Source organism: Papaver somniferum, chromosome 5 (genome assembly GCF_003573695.1).
Source record: "Papaver somniferum cultivar HN1 chromosome 5, ASM357369v1, whole genome shotgun sequence".
In the NCBI taxonomy this organism is placed as follows: Eukaryota; Viridiplantae; Streptophyta; class Magnoliopsida; order Ranunculales; family Papaveraceae; genus Papaver; species Papaver somniferum.
In genome coordinates, this window is record NC_039362.1 from 18214154 (window position 1) to 18233760 (window position 19607).

A 19607-nucleotide genomic window follows, 5' to 3' on the forward strand; every position below is an offset into this window, starting at 1 on the left:
AACGGGGATTAATCAATTTGTCGATCAATGGTTTTGATGATTTCTTTGTCGGTGTCGAAAGAGTGGACAATGGCTTATGACCAATTGAGCTTTCAAAGCAAATGAGGTATATTTTATGAACTATGTGTAGTTATTGTGGTGATCAAATAATTGCATTCTAGATTGAAATAAATTGATTATTCAATCTTAGAATGAGTTATATGGAAACTAGATATTAAGAATTGTTGTTTATGACAATATATGTGTGACTCGATCATATAATGGAAGTTATGAGATAGAATTTGACACCAAACCAAAACCGAAAGAATAAGAAACCTAGTCAAAACAAATATGAATACCAACTCTCACCAAGAAATGAACATAATTTTAATTATGAATTTATTTGATATGTTTGCATTACACGACATTGCAAGAATATCAAATATTATTAATAAAGCTTTTCAAGCTAAGTTAATGTGAATTGTGGATACAGTGAGAGGTGATATATATTGGTGTTTTACACCATATTTGTTTTGATAGTTTAAGGTTCAAAATTTGAACAAAATCGTTTGAAAGAAAGTAGTGTTGAGTTATAATCACATCTTTAGGAGGAGTAGATTATGTTTACAGTCGCGCACATAAACCAGATTTGTCGCTTGATAAGTTAAGTTCGATGAAAGAAAAAGGGATTTACCCAACAGTAGCAACCTATACTTCAGTTATAAAATGTCTTTGTTCATGTGGAAGGCTCGAAGATGCTGAGGAGATCCTCAATGAGATGGTTGCTAATGGAGTAAGTTCATCTCCTACAAATTTTAGCTGTTTCTTTAAGGAATTTCAAGGGAGGAAACATGCTGATAATGCCTTGAAATTGTACAAGAAGATGGGAGACTTGTCATGTACGCCGAGTTTGTCCACATATAATATATTAGTTGGAACATTTTCAAGGTTGAACAAGATGGATATACTGCAGGAGATATGGAATGACATGAAGGAGAGTGGAGCTGATCCAGATTCGAATTCATATACATTGTTGATTCATGGATTATGTGAGAAACGGAAGTGGGCAGAAGCTTGTGAGTTTGTCCAGGAAATGAGAGTGAATATCGTCCACAAAAGATCACATTGGAGAACTTGGAGAATATTGAAGAAGAAACTTGAAGCATTACCACTTAAACCCTTTTAGGAGTTGATAAAAGATAAATGACAATACAACTTGGAATTCCTGTTAGAAGCCAAGAACGACAAATCTGTCGAGTAAAAAAGTTTGAGGGCCGCCTTTCCTTGATAAAGGGATCCTTGTCTGATGGAAAAGAACAAATTCAGGGGATTCTCTCTTTTGATTGGTTCACCGGTAACTGCTGGCTCCTCTAAATAACCATTGTTTAATGACTTCTCCATGATTCAAAACTTGGCTTGGAACAGACCTTTCAGCAGATGGTTTGGTTTGTGTGCACTAGCTTCCTCAGAAACTAAGGTACTCTCTCTGATCTTTCTTCCATTGCCTATGGTTCTTGATGAGGAGTCTATGGTTGAATTTCGTTTATGACCTGCTCTTCTCTCTCTTCAACTTATATGTTCTATGGGGTACTGCAGAGTCTCCACACAGTTTTATTCAGTAGTTTTCTTTTGCAACTTCAGAACATGAGTGGCTGGTAAAATGGCTTGATTATACATTTTTTCTTGGTATCGCTACCCCTTCAATTATTTGAATATAAGCAAGCCCTTGGTTGAGATTTTGAGCACTTGTATAATTTTCACTCAAAGAGGCACAATTTGAAAAGAGCGAAATCAAGTAGCTTACATCAAACAAACTTTTCTTTATGGATTCTCCATAACCATATGAGAGATTTCTTAGTTTAAAATAAAGAAATAAACATGGATTTTAACCTCTACATCATGTACCACTTACAAAATTAAAAATAAAAATTCTAGCTTGGGAATTCTGAGAACCAAAGAACACAACCGATGGAAATGATCAGGCTTCATTGTGATTGTAACTGTATTTCAAATAAAAATAGGTAAAGTCACTAGGTAGAATAAGAAAATCCAGGCAAGAAAAGGTAGAATGAAAAAAAACTATGTCTAATAAGTTTGTTAATTTTTGGAAGCAAAAGTTAAAAGTTAATTTAGGTATTGCAAAATGACTTCTATAAGCAAAAAAAAAAAGTTTTTTATAAAAAATATTAAAATATTTTTGTATTTGACTTTTGCTTATGGTATTCAAAGACCCTATAGAAGTAAAAATCACTTGCCAATGATCTTAATATTTCAAAGATCGGGAATTTGTCCAGTCTGAAAGTTTCGGAGGACCGCAACACTCAAACTGGTTTTGCAAAGTAAAGGGAAACAAAACCTTGACTTTCCTGTTTAATTTATCATTTACTTGTGATCCACCCAAATATCTGAGGATTTTACCATCTTAAGAGACTGATGCTACTTGGATAAGAAGTACAAATTGGGACAGAAACCTGCAAGGAATGCGCATATTCCCTCTTCATTCATGTATGAGCTCAGTTTCCCTCCCTATAACTTTACAACTTTTACCAGCTTATTATCACCAATCCCCGTCATACCCAAACCCAAAGGTCCAAATCTCATAATCTTAGACTTCATTGGTATTTCTTAATGATTTAGTAGATGTGTTAAAAAAACATAAAAACCCCACCATATCATCATCAAATTTACTCATTTCTAACGGCGAATCTTAACCTAATCATATAAAAAAAATACATTTCTATAATATGGTGAATGTATACTTAAAAATGATTATCCTCAAAAGCTCCGGAAATAACTTTCCAATGAAATAAAAATTGCGAGCGGGGATTAACCAATTTGTCGATCAATGGTTTTGATGATTTGTTTGTCGGTGTCGAAAGAGTGGACAATGTTTTATGACCAATTGAGCTTTCACAAATGAGGTATGTTTGATGAACTATGTGTAGTTATTGTGGTGATCAAATAATTGCATTCTAGATTGAAATAAATTGATTGTTCAATCTTAGAATGAGTTATATGGAAACTAGATATTGAGAATTATTGTTTATCACAATATATGTGTGACTCGATCATACAATGGAACTTATGAGATACAATTTGACACCAAACCAAAACCGAAAGAATAAAAAACCTAGTCAAAACAAATATGAATACCAACTCTCATCAAGAAATGAACATAATTTTAATTATGAATTTATTTGATATGTTTGGATTATAAGGCATTGCAAGAATATCAAATATTGTTAACAAAGCTTTTCAAGCTAAGTTAATGTGAATTTTGGATAAGGTGAGAGGTGATATATATTGGTGTTTTACACCATATTTGTTTTGATAGGTTATGGTTCAGAATTTGAACCAAATCATTTGAAAGAAAGTGGTGTTGAGTTATACTCACATCTCTAGGATTCTTGGTATTGGTATGGTCTCAAAAGTTTGCTTCGGATAGAACTATCTTGTTAAAGATGTTCATACCACCAAAATGAGAAAGAATCTAGTTTCCGCCTATCTTGTTTTAACAAGATTGAGATTAAAAATTTTCTTGAACTTGATCATTGCACTACTATAATAGAAATGTTTAAACCAAATATTGTATTATTTATATGATACGACTGAAGCTTTGGAGTGCTTGAAATATATGATTTTATCTTGCTTCTATGAATTTTTTTGAGTTAGTTAGCATGTCGTGTTTTCCTCTAAAATTTCTAAGAATTTTTTAACTGAAACGTATCAAATTTTACCGTAGATTCCCAATCTAGCTAGTTTGCAAAAGCATCGGATGAAATAAAATGTTTGAGAATCTTATAAGATATTTTTGGTGTTTCACGAAGTCTAACATGGTGACTAAAATTGATCTTTTCAGTAGTGAATAACGAAATGACGTCTTCATGAAAAATGTTTGTTTGGTCATCCTCTATATTGTGCCAAAAGGATTTTGAAATTGGAATTACTTTATTAGTAATGAGCAAGAACACATAGCACGTCAAATATGAATTTAGAGAAATTATTTGCGCTTAAACATTATTTCTAATTTTTGTATGAATGAAGAAACTTTCTAATTTTTGAATTGGTATTAAACACCGAAATCCGACGTCTAACGAAGTCTATAGAAATTTTTGAATGAACGTGGCTAGAAATGCAATTTGCATAAGTAAATTCTCAATTTTAGATATTTTGGTGTTGATTTGAAATTCCTTTTGAGTCGAGAAATTGTGGGGGTTCTTTACCCTATGTATGTTTGAACACTAAACTTAGACTAAAGAACTAGCTAGAAATGGAGATTACTAGATCATTAAGATGGATGAGTAAGTAGTAAGACTAAAAAGAAGTTTAGTCATAATTATTACCTTGTTTGAGATACTTAGCTCCTCATATTTTTAATCTTTGAGAAAAAAGGTTTTAAGAACCAAACTTTTGAGTTTGACAAATAGAGAAAGGGTAAGTAATTTTGATACTTGCTTTCATGTCGTTGGATTTACATTCTTGATTGGTGATATTGTTTCTATGATGTGTGATTTGTTGTATCTCATATGTAGAAAAATATATTGAATGAGTTAAATGTCGAATCTATGTGAATCAAGCATGAAAAACTCTGTAGTTCCCATAAGAAAGAAATGTATATAAATTTGATAAGTCATTATTTATTTTGACACAAGATCTAAAGCAATTGAAAATGGTTTCAAAAATTGACTGACATGACAAACATATAAGATAGTTTGCTATATATGCATAAGTGATTCGCTGAATTTGTATTCTAACTCGTACGATGTTAATGAAATTGAGAACATGCTTAGTTTATTATTTGACATGAAAGACTTGGATGAAGATAGTGTAAATTTTGAATTGAAACATTTCTTTCGGATCTATTCCATTACACTGAAAAATATTTGTAAAGAAATAAAAAATAAAGTCTTTATGAACTAATTTTCACTCATTTAATTCTAGTATTATAGTGCTTGTGATTGTGTGTGATTGAACTAGAAAAAAAAAAGAGTATGGTAGCATGGCATTGGTTCTTGATACATGATGGACTATATGTATATTAGTTCTGTAGTGGGGGTTACATATATGCATATTTACTAATAATCCATGTATGGATAATTAATAAAACATTGAGAAGGTTGTGAGGTGTCTGAAAAGAACCTTAAACCTATAAATATATTATCTAAAAATGTTTACCGCAATCCTTTAAGGATATTATTGCGATGCTGATTGAGATATCCTCTCAAATGAATCCTCCAAGGGATGGAGTGATTCCGTCCTCTACTAGATAGAGGAAGAACATACATACTAATCCAATGCGATAGTACCGCGGCTATTGCAATAGTTGAGAACCGTTAATTACAACGGTAGAGTCGACATATAAGGTGATAGAAATTAGTTTTTTATGCTGTAAGATTGGATTATATATGGCATAAAAAGAGTTATTGTTGATACTTTGATGAAAGGATTAATAAGAAGGTGAGAATACATCTTATGGGATGATGTTGATTCCCATTGAGAATTGAGTCATTTGTGATGGATACTCACCTAGAAATAGGTTCAAAAGAATTAACGATTCACAAATGATATTGACATAGTTGTTCGTGATTGACACCCAACCTATAACTCAAGATTCCAGAAGTAGGTTCAAAAGGTAATACCTACCTATGAATGGAAATCCCAAAATGTAGGTTCAAATAGGACTAACTAAGTCACTGATAATATGTAGACACAAAATCATGCTTTTGAGAATTCATCCCATGCATGATATACTGAAGCGAGTTAAGGTTGAGTTTTTGTTTCTAAAATTCTTAATGATGTCTATATCTTTATTTAGATTGGGGTACTTAGCTACAGGAGTACTCTTGATAGAATCACCAATATGAATGTGAAAGTGTGGCCGCTTTCTATGAGAATATGGGCAGTTCTCTAGATCATTCATTAAACCGGGATTCAAGCACATGGCCATAATGTGCTGGCTTTAGAATTTACACTAGTATAGTTTTGTGTGTGTTAGACAATCTTCTTATCTCCTAGAGTTCAAAGAATTATGTTCACTATATGGTCAGATTTTAGAGAGCCTATCACTATGTAAAGGTTCAAAATCGAAAGATACCTTTACTTATGCACGTCACTATATAGATCTTGCCCAATGTTTTAAAAATACAAGTGGGGGATTGTTGGAAATATATTATTTAAAACAAAACTTTATTTCCATTATACTTTATTTATTAAAATTATTTTTAATAGTCATAATTATCTTCATTAAAGAAATTTATTATGTTATTAATTCTTTGACTGCTTTATTTAGGGGAAGTTAATTGGGTCAATTTTATGGTAATTAAGTGTCATTAATAATAGAAACTCTTGAGTACAAAATCAGAATTTTGGTTGGAAAATAAGAAGAGAGTTCATAATTTAGAGAGAAGGAAAACTAGTGTATAATTATCACTCGTTTTCTAGAAATTTGATTTTGAGCAACAAATAGAAGTGTACAAGTATCACATACTCTCAAAGTGTAAGAGTGATTGTGAAAGAGATTTACTCGACTGTTTTATCCTAGGGACGACGCGACATGGAAGAACTGTTTGCACAATTTTGGACAGAGCTACGAAACGTCTTAAAGAGAGTGACTTGGTCGTGACTCAGCCATAACATTATTTGTTTGGTTTTTCTTTGTGATTGTTTTGCAAGCGGATTTCAGCAATTGTTCCAACATCACCTCATAAGGAGCGAGCGCAGTCTGACCATCCAGATTCTTCAACTACCAACCTAACTACTCGCTCCGCATTACAATATGCAGCTAACAAAACCAGAAGTGGAAATTGAATTATTGTCCCTTCTTCTGATGGGCCTTCAAAAATATCCCTAAGCCTCTTTACAAATATCCCTGATGGAAAAAATGAATTTTTTTCTACAAACCTAATTATTCTAATTCCTTATTTAGCTTGATCTCTTTGTTCTTCTTCACTTCTCATAGCAGAGAACAAAAATCATCGCTCCCACCACCATCTTCTCCATCTCTCCTCCACCATCACCATCTCGACTGCCTCCACAACAACCAGCACCACCATCTCCATTACCTCTGCCACCGCTATCAACAGATCTATTACGGTTATGCTTTTTTCTTTTCTTTTTTAATTTTCAATTTTGTTAATATGTTCTACTGCTGTTAAATCTAACCTGAGAGATTGAAGGCCGAAAGGTGAAATTAGGGTTCCTAAGATGAAATTAAGATTGGGGTCGAGTTAGATTAGCAAAGAAGATGAAGGATATGTTCGATTTTGGATTACAGTTGGTGATGGGAAGTGTTGGTGCTGTTTTAATGGGGTTTGAATCTGTGTTCGAGATCGAGTTGAACTAGGTACAAAATTGTGATGGGCGTTGCATTGTTTCTGTGAATAAAGAGAAGAAGGAGTTGATTCGTTATGCAATCAATCTGAAAATGGTGGTGAAGTCGAGATGTTGGGATCTGAATAAAGAGAAGAAGGAGTTGATTCGGTATGCAATCGATCTGAAAATGGTGGTGAAGTCGAGATCTGAAAATGGTCTTGAAGCTGTTGTTTTTTATGAAGCTACGGGTGATGATCATTTGTTATCGTTTATATGTTTTCATGGAATCAATTTTTGCTGTTGATCCCATAAATGAGATCAATTACGGTTGTTGACCCAATTTTTTATGGATCAACTACGGTTGTTGATCCTATTTATGGATGAACTCCTGTTGTTGACCCATTTTTTTTATGGGATCAATTGTTGATCCAATCAACTCCTATTGTTGACAACATTTTTTTGGATTAGGATAATCATGCTTGTAGTTTAAATCATGTAAATTTCTTCCGATGTTGAACTTGTGGTGCAATGGTAGCATGACTAACTCCATGTCAAATGATGCGTGTTCGACTCACGCCCATTTACATGGATCAACTTCTACTGTTGGTTCTATTTTTATTCAGATCAACTATTGTTGTTGATACAAAAATATCTGAACCAATGGTGACGGCGGACTAGTGGTGGTGGTGACGGCGACGATCTAGTGGTGGTAGATGACTGGTGGTGGTATAATAGTGGTGGTGAAGGAGTGGCGGTGGAATATTAGTGGTGGTGGCAGTTGGTAGGTGGTGGTTGTTGAACGGTGATGGTGGAATGGTAGTTGAATGTTGGTCGTGATGATGCTAGTGGTGGTGGTGAAATGGTAGAGGAAGAAATTTGTCCCATTTTTGAAATAAAGAAAAATATTATATGTGTGAGAGTATTAAGGTAATCTAATTTTAAATGGATAAGGTTATTAAAAAGTAAGGATGTATAAGGATATATTTATTGGGTTTCAAAAGTAAGGACATAGAAATAATGTACCCAAACCAAAAGGTAACTGTACTAATTTGACCTCAAACAAAACATCTGAACCATAAACTCCTTGATCGTTTTCCAAATCCAGTATATGCAAAGATTAAGAAGAAAAAGATGAGGATGGAAATCACTTAAGTATCCATATCCCAAGGTGCATAAACCTCAAATTCATTCTGCACAAGTTTGAACCAAACCCCCTTAGCAAGGGTTGCAGTGGAAACCAAGACTTGTACGTTCCCTTCCCCCAAAAGTTCCTCGACAAGGATGAACTGCAAATCCGTAAGGCAACAAGTTCTTGAGATCATTGCACCTAACACATTCATTTCAATCTGTAAAATCTCACAGCTTACACTAACCTCTTTTAGGAAACGACTTAGGGCGTCATTAGCAAGAGCAGTATCTCGTATTGAGAGTATATCCTCAGCAAATATTGAAAGCTTGTGCTCCCTGCCCCTGTTGTCACCTTCAGAAAATATTGAAAGTATATCCTCAGCAAGTTTCAGGCAATCTCTTGTCATACCTTCATTCTTGTCTCGCATCTCATCATCATCATCTATCCCACATCTGCTTTGCCCCAGCACTCTTGGTTTCAGATTTGATCACAGAAACCATTAATTAACAGTGAGACTAGTATTCGAAAAGGGAAAACAAAAAGAGTTTCTAATAAATAAACTAAACACGAGAAAAACAGTTTACAGACTCCTGCAAATCTCAAGTAGAATCAATTTAACTAAAATACCAAATTGCATCCCTGGATACACATGAGCAAACAATAAAACTGAACGCTTGACTAACCCTAAAATAATACAATACTCCCTGAATCCCAAAAAGTATAACCACTAAATTATACTATTACATGAGAATTTGGTCATGAAGAGTGAAGACTCATTGATTCGAGCATTCAACATGTCAGACTACACTGAAAGAATCATTGATTTGTGCTGCTCTCTTCTAAATGTGACAAATAATTACAGAAACCAGAATAACACAGTAAAGAAAATTTTACCAATCTCACCATCAACAGTCTGTGGCATTACCTTCTCCTCCATCTGATTGCCAGGTCTTGACTTTCTGGTATATCTGAACACAAGGACCAGGGTGCATCCTTGGAGTAGCGAACACACACTTTTGCTTACCCATTATACTTTTGCTTTGCTTACGAATGGTATGAAAAAAAAAAATGGAACAAAACTAGAAAGGTGTTTTGACAACTTAAGGAAGTTCAGTGTATGAGACAAGTAAACTCGAGCACCAATTTTCATACCATTGCGTTGCTTCCAAAACCAAAGAAGCACACGAGGTCACAACCTAAGAAAAAACTACATAACGAGCTGTAAAGTGATTCATGACAAATATTTCACCAGGATGATTCATAAACAAATCATTTAGAAGAAGTCTACGTGCTTTAAAACCACAAAAGCAATATTATTATTATTACTACTCTTATTATTTTTTAAAGTGATTAATTAAGGCTGGCTACTTCCACTGGATTTCACATAAGTTAACACAAAGCGAAGGGAAATCATTCTAATAAATATAAGTTATATAAGCGAAGGGACATAAGTTAACTCTAATAAATTAACATTTATAACACAGCACAGAACCTACATACAGACTCGTATAGCAAACAAGAAGCTCTCTCCACCACCTTGTCACTCAGCAGCACCTTCTGTGTGTTGTTCTTTTTCATTGCTTGCTACTTCCTTCTCTCCAATTGCCATCAAAATTTTCCAACACATACAACAGTGCCCTTTTTACCTTTTCATCCTCAGCGTCCAACTTCTTTTCAAGAATTGTGCTCGCAATCTTGACCTACAGTAGAGATGGATATGAGAAACAAAGATATAAACAACATGGGAATATAAAACAGCTTCTAAGATTTTACTCATACAAGATTATTATGAGGTTTCCGTTTCCCAGCTATCTTTAAGGCTTTCCAAAGAGCTGTCTGTATATCTCCATAGCTAGGTCCTCCTAGAGTTAAGCAATCCAAACTCAAATTAGCCAACAGAAAATGTAAAAAAAGACAAACCAACATATTGACCTTATATAATTACCTAGTTTCCTTCTCTTCTTGAGCTCCTCCTCCTGGTTCTTTTTATGCATCCCCTCAGCAGCTTTATGTTCCACCCAATCAAATATTTTCCGTACAAGATCTGCCTGAAAAAACAAACAAGAGAAGCTTCTAAATTCGCTCGGCAGATCATAAACCTATAAACCGCAAAGTATTAATCTTACCTTTCCGAAAGAAGAAGCATCCTGGATTCTTAGGTAATCGCAAAACAGTCGAAGTTTCTTTCTGGAACATTTCTCAAACCTCTTCTTGCATTCTGCTCTTTCATTTTCATGCTAAAAAAATTCCAAAATAAGATTATGGAAACCATAACCATTCACATGAACGAGATTACAAACTAGTAGAAGTATGTTGTATTATGGATCTGAAGAAAAGTGATACCTCAGCCCAAAGCAGCAAATAAGAACTTAGCAATTTGTCCTGTCGAAATAAAGTTGACAGCGAGAGAAAAATTTATTAAGCAAGTCCGCAGACAAGTTGGGGAAATCCTCCAGTTATGAAAAGATAAATACATAGGCTTTTTTTCCAATGATAAAAAGATAAATGCACAATGGATTAGCATATTGGGATGAAATACTTTTTTTTTAATAAGTCAAAATTTGGATTAACTATTGAAATCTAAAATAAGCTACAGCAGGCATTTCAATATTATTGATAAAGTTCGGCCTCCCAATGTTACTTATGCTTTCACCTTGTTGCAAACTGCAACCCCTCTTAGCCAGGTTATACACTGTGAAATTTATCTCCCGGTAAGCATGCTCAAAGGTTACCATTTCATAGCTAGCACACACAGCTAACCATCTATGTTGTATACACCAAGGCAAGTTAGCAGAAGCACAAGCCTGAATAGCACTGTAAGAATCTGACCGCACCTTAATTCTTTAAAAACCAAACTAAATAGCCCACTCCAGGACACACGTGATCGCTAAAAGTTGTGCCATACAATTTGTAGTTTCTCCAAGGCCAAAACTAACAGTCCCTAAGCACTTAGAGGCAGCATTTTTAGACACAACACCAGCTCCTGCCAAGCCTGGACTGTTCAACGATGCTCCATCACAACACAATTTAGGAGGGTACCAGAAGCATTCAGTAGAAATACTAACTTTCCTGGAAGGAAAACACTATGCTAATCGGATTTGTATTCTATCACTGCCACCAACTATTTTGGATAATGCAGATTCAGCCCTTAAATTCAGAGAAGACAGTTCCGAAATTTCAACAAAAGCACTTGTAACTTTTGCATTTGACATCAGGATATAGAGGATACTATGACCAAGAAAAAAAAAAAAAAAGGAGTTTGGGTTTACCATGTCGACAGCTCCAGATAAGAGGGCATCAAGACACTGATCAGCTTCATCTGGTATGGTATTGCTATCCACATCGTCCTCTATAAAACATGACAACACAAGCCAATCGATTCCATAGTATCAGACAACATGAACTAAAAATTAAAAACTCCTCGCGAACTTTCATCAAAATCTCATCTTTTGTTTTGAAAAAAAATCCAAAATTTGTCTATAAATCAGATGAGATACCTGCGTTTACGAGTTGATAAATTTCACCATCATATTCAATCGCCATGGATATTTTCTGTCGATTTGATTTTTATTCTAATGGAAAGAAGAAGAATAAAGATTTGATTTTTATTTCCCAACACTCCCAAAGGATTAATGGTTAACTGAAAGGGTTTTTTTAGTCTTTTGATTTATTTTAGTCAAAGTTTTTTCTGACTCAGCGGGGACCCGACACGTAACCGACAGACTATAGTAGTACATATTTTAATTGCGGGTACCACCATCCCCGGCACCCACTGGTCCGGTTGGCTTAATTAGGAAAGGGAAAATTAGGGTAAAGCCTAACTCATGAATAACCCATAATACGATGTCCTTAATTAAAAGAAGATTAAGTCTAGTCCCTAAAATATTAAAAGATTTTGATACCCTTATGCATATTGTCAAGCCCATAATTAAATAAAATTTAAATTCAGGCCCATAATTAAAATAAATTATATTCAGGCCCAAAATTATAAAAATAATTTATCTCAACAGTTACACGTGTAAGCAGAAGTTACACATGTGTATAGCATGTGTATCGACAAGTTACACATGCATATAGATGTTTATCTCAACAGTTACACGTCAAAAAAGAAACATATATTCAATTGTTATTAAAATAAAAATTTCATTTACAATTATTTTTCTGTTTATCAGTTACATATGCGCATGCAATGACTACAATAATTTCTCCGAGGTTGAAAACATGAGGGAAAAGGCAAAATGATTGCCATTTTTAGTTAACCAGTCGTCTTGGTGTGCTCCTAATGCTCCAAAGATATACCTGCAACAGTATCAGGAGGGTCGAAAAGGTTATCAGCTGAATAGCCAAATAAAATGCACAAGAATCTATACATGACAATAGCCACCTAAAGGAAAGCATGATGTTCCACAAGAGCTATACATACCAATAGCAATTCAGCTTATCTGCAAGCAAAAATGATTATTCATTTAACAATTCCCTTCTTTCAGAGTGGCCGAGAATAACCTAGGGATGTTTAAACTGGCTCGCATCTCAAAACTGCATAAAAACAAGGAATGCGAGTTTTAATTATCCGTGTATGGAAACACTGACTAGTGTTCTATTTGCAACGAAATATGTCTTGTTTAGAAAGGAGGTTACTTATATATATGTAAATTCTGAGCTCTACGTACACAGAAAATTAGTCGAACGCACAAAGGCAGAACACAAACATATACATGTGTAATTACTAGTTATACATCCATAGTCTACCAATGCTAGTTTCACATTAGACTAACAAATTCCTAAACACACATTTTCAACTATAAAAAGCAAAGGATCATCACTGCTTACCTTGATAGTAGCCAACATCCTTATCTATCTAGGCGTAAACTGCTAGAATATCCTGAAATAAGAGATCAGAAAGAAACCATTTACTACTATAAGCTTGGTGATGTTATACACTAGAGGATGATCCTGTTGCTCTTACCGGTATTAACACTGATGGAAATACAAAGTTGAATACCAAGGATGAATATAGCACAAAAAATTCTTGTTTGGTGACGTTAAGACATGAAACTAGTTCCTTCCAGACATCACCCAACATGCATTATAAAATTAGGATGAACAACAACATATGGCATACTTCAGTATAATAAAAAGAATATTATCATCAAGTATGAGACTCATGCATGATACCCTTAGTTTTACTTACTACCATCAGGAAGCTTCTGAAAATCGGCTCGTACAACACCTCTGATGATAGACTCAACATTCCCTCCCTTGCATATCCCAAAGTATAACTTTTCTGTTTTAATTCCAGCTGTTGAAACCAAAACAGAATAAACATTAGCAAAACATACTGTGAAAAGCTCAAAAAACAGTAACAAGCGAAAAGCAGAAAAAAAGAGGTAATTACTTCCTCCTTGGGTGGGTTTGTAACACTTGACTTCTTCCATTATGTTTACTCGGATAATGTGCATCTCAGAACCTCCAGAATCCACGACAAACACCCACCTGGTTCACTGACCTTCACAGTTAGATGCACCAGCCAAACACTCAACCATGTTCAAGTCATAAATACAACCCCAGTTCAAATCACTGTAAGCATTCAATATATTATTCATATATATAAATGCTTAGTAATCTAATATCAAACGGCACACACACACACACCACAAAATCTATCAGATTATTAGTAGATAAACACGATAACACAATATAAAGTTCTAGTTTAAGAAACACCGATATTGAATTAAACATACTAATAACCTGAACTGAGAATTTTCAAAGATTCGTAGCACTAAAGCTTCACTTAACAATCACGCTTCCAATTGGCTTGTGTAATGTAAGGACCCTTAAGCTCGTCAACGCTATTAGACTGGTCAAGAGACGTCTTAGCCGATAATGACTCGATTAGTTTAACACGAACGTTAGTTCATAGAAATTAACCTAACAACGATTTAGTTACGAAACTAGTACTGTTAGATAGATATCGAAAAGTTATGCGAGATAGACTACTCGAACGTGTCGTTCCGATACCGGATGAAGATGATTTATCAATTTGTTTCGAAGGGTAAAATAATAATTTGGATATTACCCTCCTGGGTGCACGTGTCAAAGCAAATGGGTGTGTCCCCAAATTTGGTCGGCCTCATCCACACCTAACCGAGAAGATTATTTCTTATTCTACTTCATTATCTTCTTTCTTTTTCTTCTTACTTTCTCGTTCTTCTCTTTCCTTCTTCTTCTTCTCCTCTGTTCGTCTTTTGTCGAGAATTTGAGAATCAAAGTTGAGGTTTTTGAGATCGGATCAAGAGTATAAAGATCAGGGAAGGGTTGTTGTTAGTGATGATTGTGTTGTGGTAGGTTCTGATGTTAAAAGAAGTGACGAATCAGAGAAGAGGGCTTTTCTGAGAATTGAATTAGGATGCGAATTGGTGATGATATAGTGTTGCTGGAGGAAGAAGAATAACTGGGTTGTGATTCAATTGAAGATGTGTAGATGTTTTTGAGGATGAATCAAGTAAGTTAGGATTTCTGGGTTTGAAATTAGATTTGTATAGAACTGATGGTGATGATTTCGAGTTCATAATGGATGACAATCGAACGGGTTGATGCTGTATTAATGATAAGAAGTTGTTCTGAAGACGAATTGATGAATCAAAGAGCTAGGGTTTCTGTGAATTCATTGGAGTTCGATTTAAGTGATGATTAGGAAGAACTATTGGATGGGTCTGGTCGATTTGAGGACTTGAATTAATGGTTTGAGCAGAAGTGAGGGTTTGAGGATTATTTGGGGTTTTCACAATTGATGTTTTTGCATCTGATCAGAAAAGGAAGGAGGAAACAACTTCAGTGATGATTTTAATTGAAGACCCAGGGTTCATGGATTGAATTTCAAGTGAAGAAGATTCCTAAGATGTGTATGAGGTAAATCTTCTTAACCAATTTAAGTATTTGTTATGTTTATAATTTGGAGTTAGTATAATTAAAATGGGATAATGAGAATGTTGTTGTTGTTGTTGTTGGGTAATGGTTGGTAGAGAACATGAAAGATTGGGGCTCATTCTTAAGATGAGAAAATACATGCATGAGTGAACTGTTGTTGAAGTTAATGGAACTGATAGTGACTCAGTTGAATTGTATATACTGGTTTTATGGTGTAGTGAAGTCTGGTGGTGTAGATATGTGGCAATTTGGAAGAATAGTTGATAATGATGCTGCTATAGCGGAGTTTCAATGGATGTGTTTTGAAAGAAGTTTGGATGTTTGTCGTTGCAGCTGTGAAGATTGTGATTATGAAGTTATGGTAATTGAGCTTGGTAATAGTGACTGTTGGGGTGAATTGCAGGGAGATGGAATTAGATGAATGAATGTGAGGAAGATGTTGTTGAAGTTAACTGTGGTGGTGCTGTAAGGTGCAAGGGTATGTGTAGATGAATAGTGTTCTAGATTAGTGTTTTTGTATGGAGTTGCAGCTCATGGAATTGGTGGAGGAATGTTATCTGAGTGGCTGGTGGAGGTTTATGAACTGTTTCGAGAGTGATAGTTGTAACTTGTTGAACTGATGGAGATTAGGTAATGTACAGGGAATGATGTTTGTGTTGAGATGATCTGTGTATGGCTTAAAGCTGCAATTACAGGTAAAGATTAAATTGCAATTATACTTTAAATTTTAGAATTATGTTGAAGTGAGTATTTATGTATTGATCTTATTGGATAGAATTGAGTTAGTAAAACTAAACATTAGAGAGTTTCCTTGTTGAACTGGTGTTAGAGTTCTTTTTATACCAAGGGATGTTTTTATTGATTGCCCTGAATTCCTGTATAAGTCAGATTCTGACTAGTTTAATCTTGTCTGACTCAGTTATTCTGACTGAGTCGAGTTAACCTTTTTAGACTGAGTCGAATCGGGTTTGACCCACTGAGTCACTAGTCTTGATTCGTTGACCATTTACCCTGGACTTGACCTTGACTGGACGTGGACCCATTTAACCGTCAGTGACCGTTAGATTGACCCTGTTGGGCCAGGTCTCGTGTAGTGGGCCGTGCTGGATCAGGCCCATGGGCTTGGGCTTAAGGCCAGCAATCTTATTTAGTGTTTGGACCACTTATGGTCCGAATTAGCCTTTGGTTTCTTCTACAAGGTTGTAGATATTCATAAGACTTAGCTAATGGACTAGAGAAACAACCTAATTCAATTAGGAAACCTTAGCTATGTTAAAGATAGATAAATAAGAACGATTTTTTTGGGACCATGGTTTTTTTGGGGGACCATGGTCTTATTAGGCCACCTTCCCTATAGTTATAAGGGGTGTCCTAGAACATTGAAATGACTGACCTACCTTTAACCTAATTTAATTTAAAATCAACACGATAACCACCTCTCTCTATATATATATAACCACCACCGCCGATTACCACCACCACCCACCACCGCCGATTACCACCACCACCACCAACCACCGATTACCACCGCCGATTACCACCACCACCTCCTCTAATTATCACCACCAACAACCACCGATTACCACCACCACTATATATACAACTTAATTTAAAACATTAACAAAGATATTCTCACAAATCCATTACTTGTCATTCGTTTTTGGTTGAATAAATGAGAACTAATCATCAAAATGAGTTGAAAATGGAAGTTGCAGAGAGGTTTAATGGAGTTTTTTTTTCAGTAAAAAGTTCGGTTGATTCGCAAAAAAATACTTTTAACCGAACTCCTTGTATTAGAACAATACAAGTCCATAAGTTCGGTTTGTTCGCAAAATTATTAAGTTTTCTTTGTAACCGAACTCTACCTATAAGCCCAGTTCGGTTGATTCGCAAAATATGTTGAAGTTTGCGAACCAACCGAACTTCTAACACTAGGTTACTTTTAACCAGAAGTTCGGTTGGGAACTTGGTTGCGTTGAAGTTTGCGAACTAACAGAACACACAAGATGTACTCAAATAAATTGTCAAGTTCAAATTTCGGTTACCTACCATTTTATCCTAGGTAACCGAACATTGCACTGTACGACCAAAACCTCCATTAACGAGCGAGTTCGGTAACCTGCGTGTTTGGAAAACGTAACCGAACTACACTTTCAGGTGTGTTCGGTTACATGTTCTTGACATTTGGTAACCGTACTACACTTTCAGATGTGTTCGGTTACATGTTGTTGACATATGGTTAACCGAACTGGCCCAAATTTACATAAAAAATTTCATTTTTTTGAAAGTTTGAAGCAATTCAACCAACATTATCTAAGTTTGAAGCATACCTGGGTACCCAAATACCCTTTCTCCGGTTGTGGTTGGTAAAATCCATCGTTTTTCATGTTTTCCTTCTTCATCTTCTCTAACTTTACTCTCTCAATAATTCTACTTCTTAAAAAAAAAACTCATCTGATTTTTTAATCTCACTAATTATCTTTAACTTAATCATCTCACTAATCATTACATTAATTATTATTAACACTAGCTAATCATCACCCAAAATTAATCAGGAGGGTAATTTAGGTACTAATATAAATATCTAGATAAAGGGTGACCTAGATTTACTTCTAATGTATTTACCCAAAATAAAACCATGGTCCCCCAAGAAAAATCATGGTCCCCAAAAAATCGTTCATAAATAAAAGATGTAAAACCTTAAATGGGCCTAGAACCATTAGATAGACTTGTATGATTCTTGTGTAAGCCATTTTGGCTAGATTCTTAGACTTCTTGTATGATTAACAGTTAGTCTGTATTAACAACGATCGATTCAAAGAACGAACCAGATGATCGTGGATCTCGAGGTAGGCGTGGCTTGTCATCAAAAGAGGTGGGAGTACATTTGACTCTTTTGTAAACATTATTGTTGCTTTTACAAAAGTTTATGCTTAAAAAATTCATGCATTGTCTGTCCGTGCATTCCATGCTTTGTTTAAATTGTATTATGATAATTCTGTTGATTCTGTGAATCTTTCCACGATTTGGAAAAGACTTGTAATGTTTTGTTGTCAATATGAATTGTTATGGGAAATGAGAATTTCCACTTGTGGTATATAGGATACGCTCCTTCACATTTATACCTACTTTAATTCATCTTTTATTGTTTAGACTTGGTCATCATGGTCTTGGTGGCATCCACATCTATTAGGTGTGAATTGACGGTATTTAGGGATTCACAACCATATTAGTACATTGGTTGAAAGAAGGAGTTTGTTCCATATACATGTATGTTTACTTCAGTGACTAATTCACTATTTAATATATCGGAAAAACTTGTATTGTTTTTCAACTCTTGCTTATGATTACTTAGAAGTTAAATGTTAATTATTCCCACTTTCAGTTTCAGAGACATATCTGAGTTGCGCAGTGAAAGCTCCGAGAAGTTGACTTCGTTAGCTGATTATATTTTGATGTGTTTATTATGTTGTATATTCTAATTGTAAACTAAATGACTATTATATATGTATCATTTGAGAGAAGATCTTGTATATATATTTCTGAGCGGGGTTAGTTTTGGGTTAAGTTTTACAGCAGAATGTTTAAGTAAATGATTTAGATTCTTGGTGCCTCTTTATTTAGTTAATCTCTTGGATTAGTCTGCTGCTAGTTTAGGGGGTGCTACAAAGTTGGTATCAGAGCTCACTATTAGATCTTATTTGGGAAACGGTAGGAATAGCCAGTGCCAGTTAGTGAACTAGATTAACTTAGAACTGATTTGGGTTTGTGAGATAAATCTTAATCACTAAAAGTAATCATTAATTAAAAGAATTATTTGATTGACTGATTTGTTTGTTTGGTTGTTTGTGTATGTATTGAAGTAAAAATTGTAGGATACACCAATAGTTTTAGCTAATAAGGATTTGAGAATAATTATTCTAAAAAGCATGAACACGTAGACAATCTAATACTATAGAAATAGTGAAATTTGTATTATTGATAGAACTTGTAAATCACATGAAAATATACTGAACACATTGACTTACAAAGAGTAAACAAACTAATTACATAAAATGTTAATAATACTTTTGAGACTAAATAATATTTCTAAGAGTAGTTAGAATCATAGTTGACCATCAATATTAATAACAAAAATATTATAGTAGTAACTATAGATGATAATAAAAGCAATAATAATTTTAACATAGTAATGTTAGTATATACCAATTAGTATCACATTAAACTTAACTTAACAAAAATCTCAATAAGGATATATAAC

The 19607-nt window shown here is 34.5% G+C and overlaps 2 protein-coding genes and 1 long non-coding RNA gene across 3 annotated transcripts; 1 reads left to right on the plus strand and 2 right to left on the minus strand.

Moving 5' to 3' along the window:
• Positions 1–8311: 8311 nt before the first annotated feature.
• On the minus strand, positions 8312–9488 carry LOC113281085. The gene is made up of 2 exons (XM_026529730.1): positions 8664–9488; positions 8312–8576 (listed from the first exon to the last, which is right to left on the minus strand). The coding sequence occupies exons 1-2, from the start codon at positions 8844–8846 to the stop codon at positions 8439–8441; spliced, it is 321 nt and encodes a 106-aa protein (XP_026385515.1). The 5' UTR covers positions 8847–9488; the 3' UTR covers positions 8312–8438.
• A 268-nt stretch (positions 9489–9756) lies between these two features.
• Positions 9757–12053, minus strand: LOC113281084. The gene is made up of 7 exons (XM_026529729.1): positions 11917–12053; positions 11689–11768; positions 10763–10801; positions 10546–10656; positions 10365–10467; positions 10199–10281; positions 9757–10119 (listed from the first exon to the last, which is right to left on the minus strand). The coding sequence occupies exons 1-7, from the start codon at positions 11960–11962 to the stop codon at positions 9994–9996; spliced, it is 588 nt and encodes a 195-aa protein (XP_026385514.1). The 5' UTR covers positions 11963–12053; the 3' UTR covers positions 9757–9993.
• A 2534-nt stretch (positions 12054–14587) lies between these two features.
• On the plus strand, positions 14588–16165 carry LOC113281086. Its single transcript, XR_003325903.1, has 2 exons — positions 14588–15328; positions 15442–16165. It is a non-coding gene; the product is annotated as an uncharacterized LOC113281086 (long non-coding RNA).
• The last annotated feature ends 3442 nt before the right edge of the window (positions 16166–19607 follow it).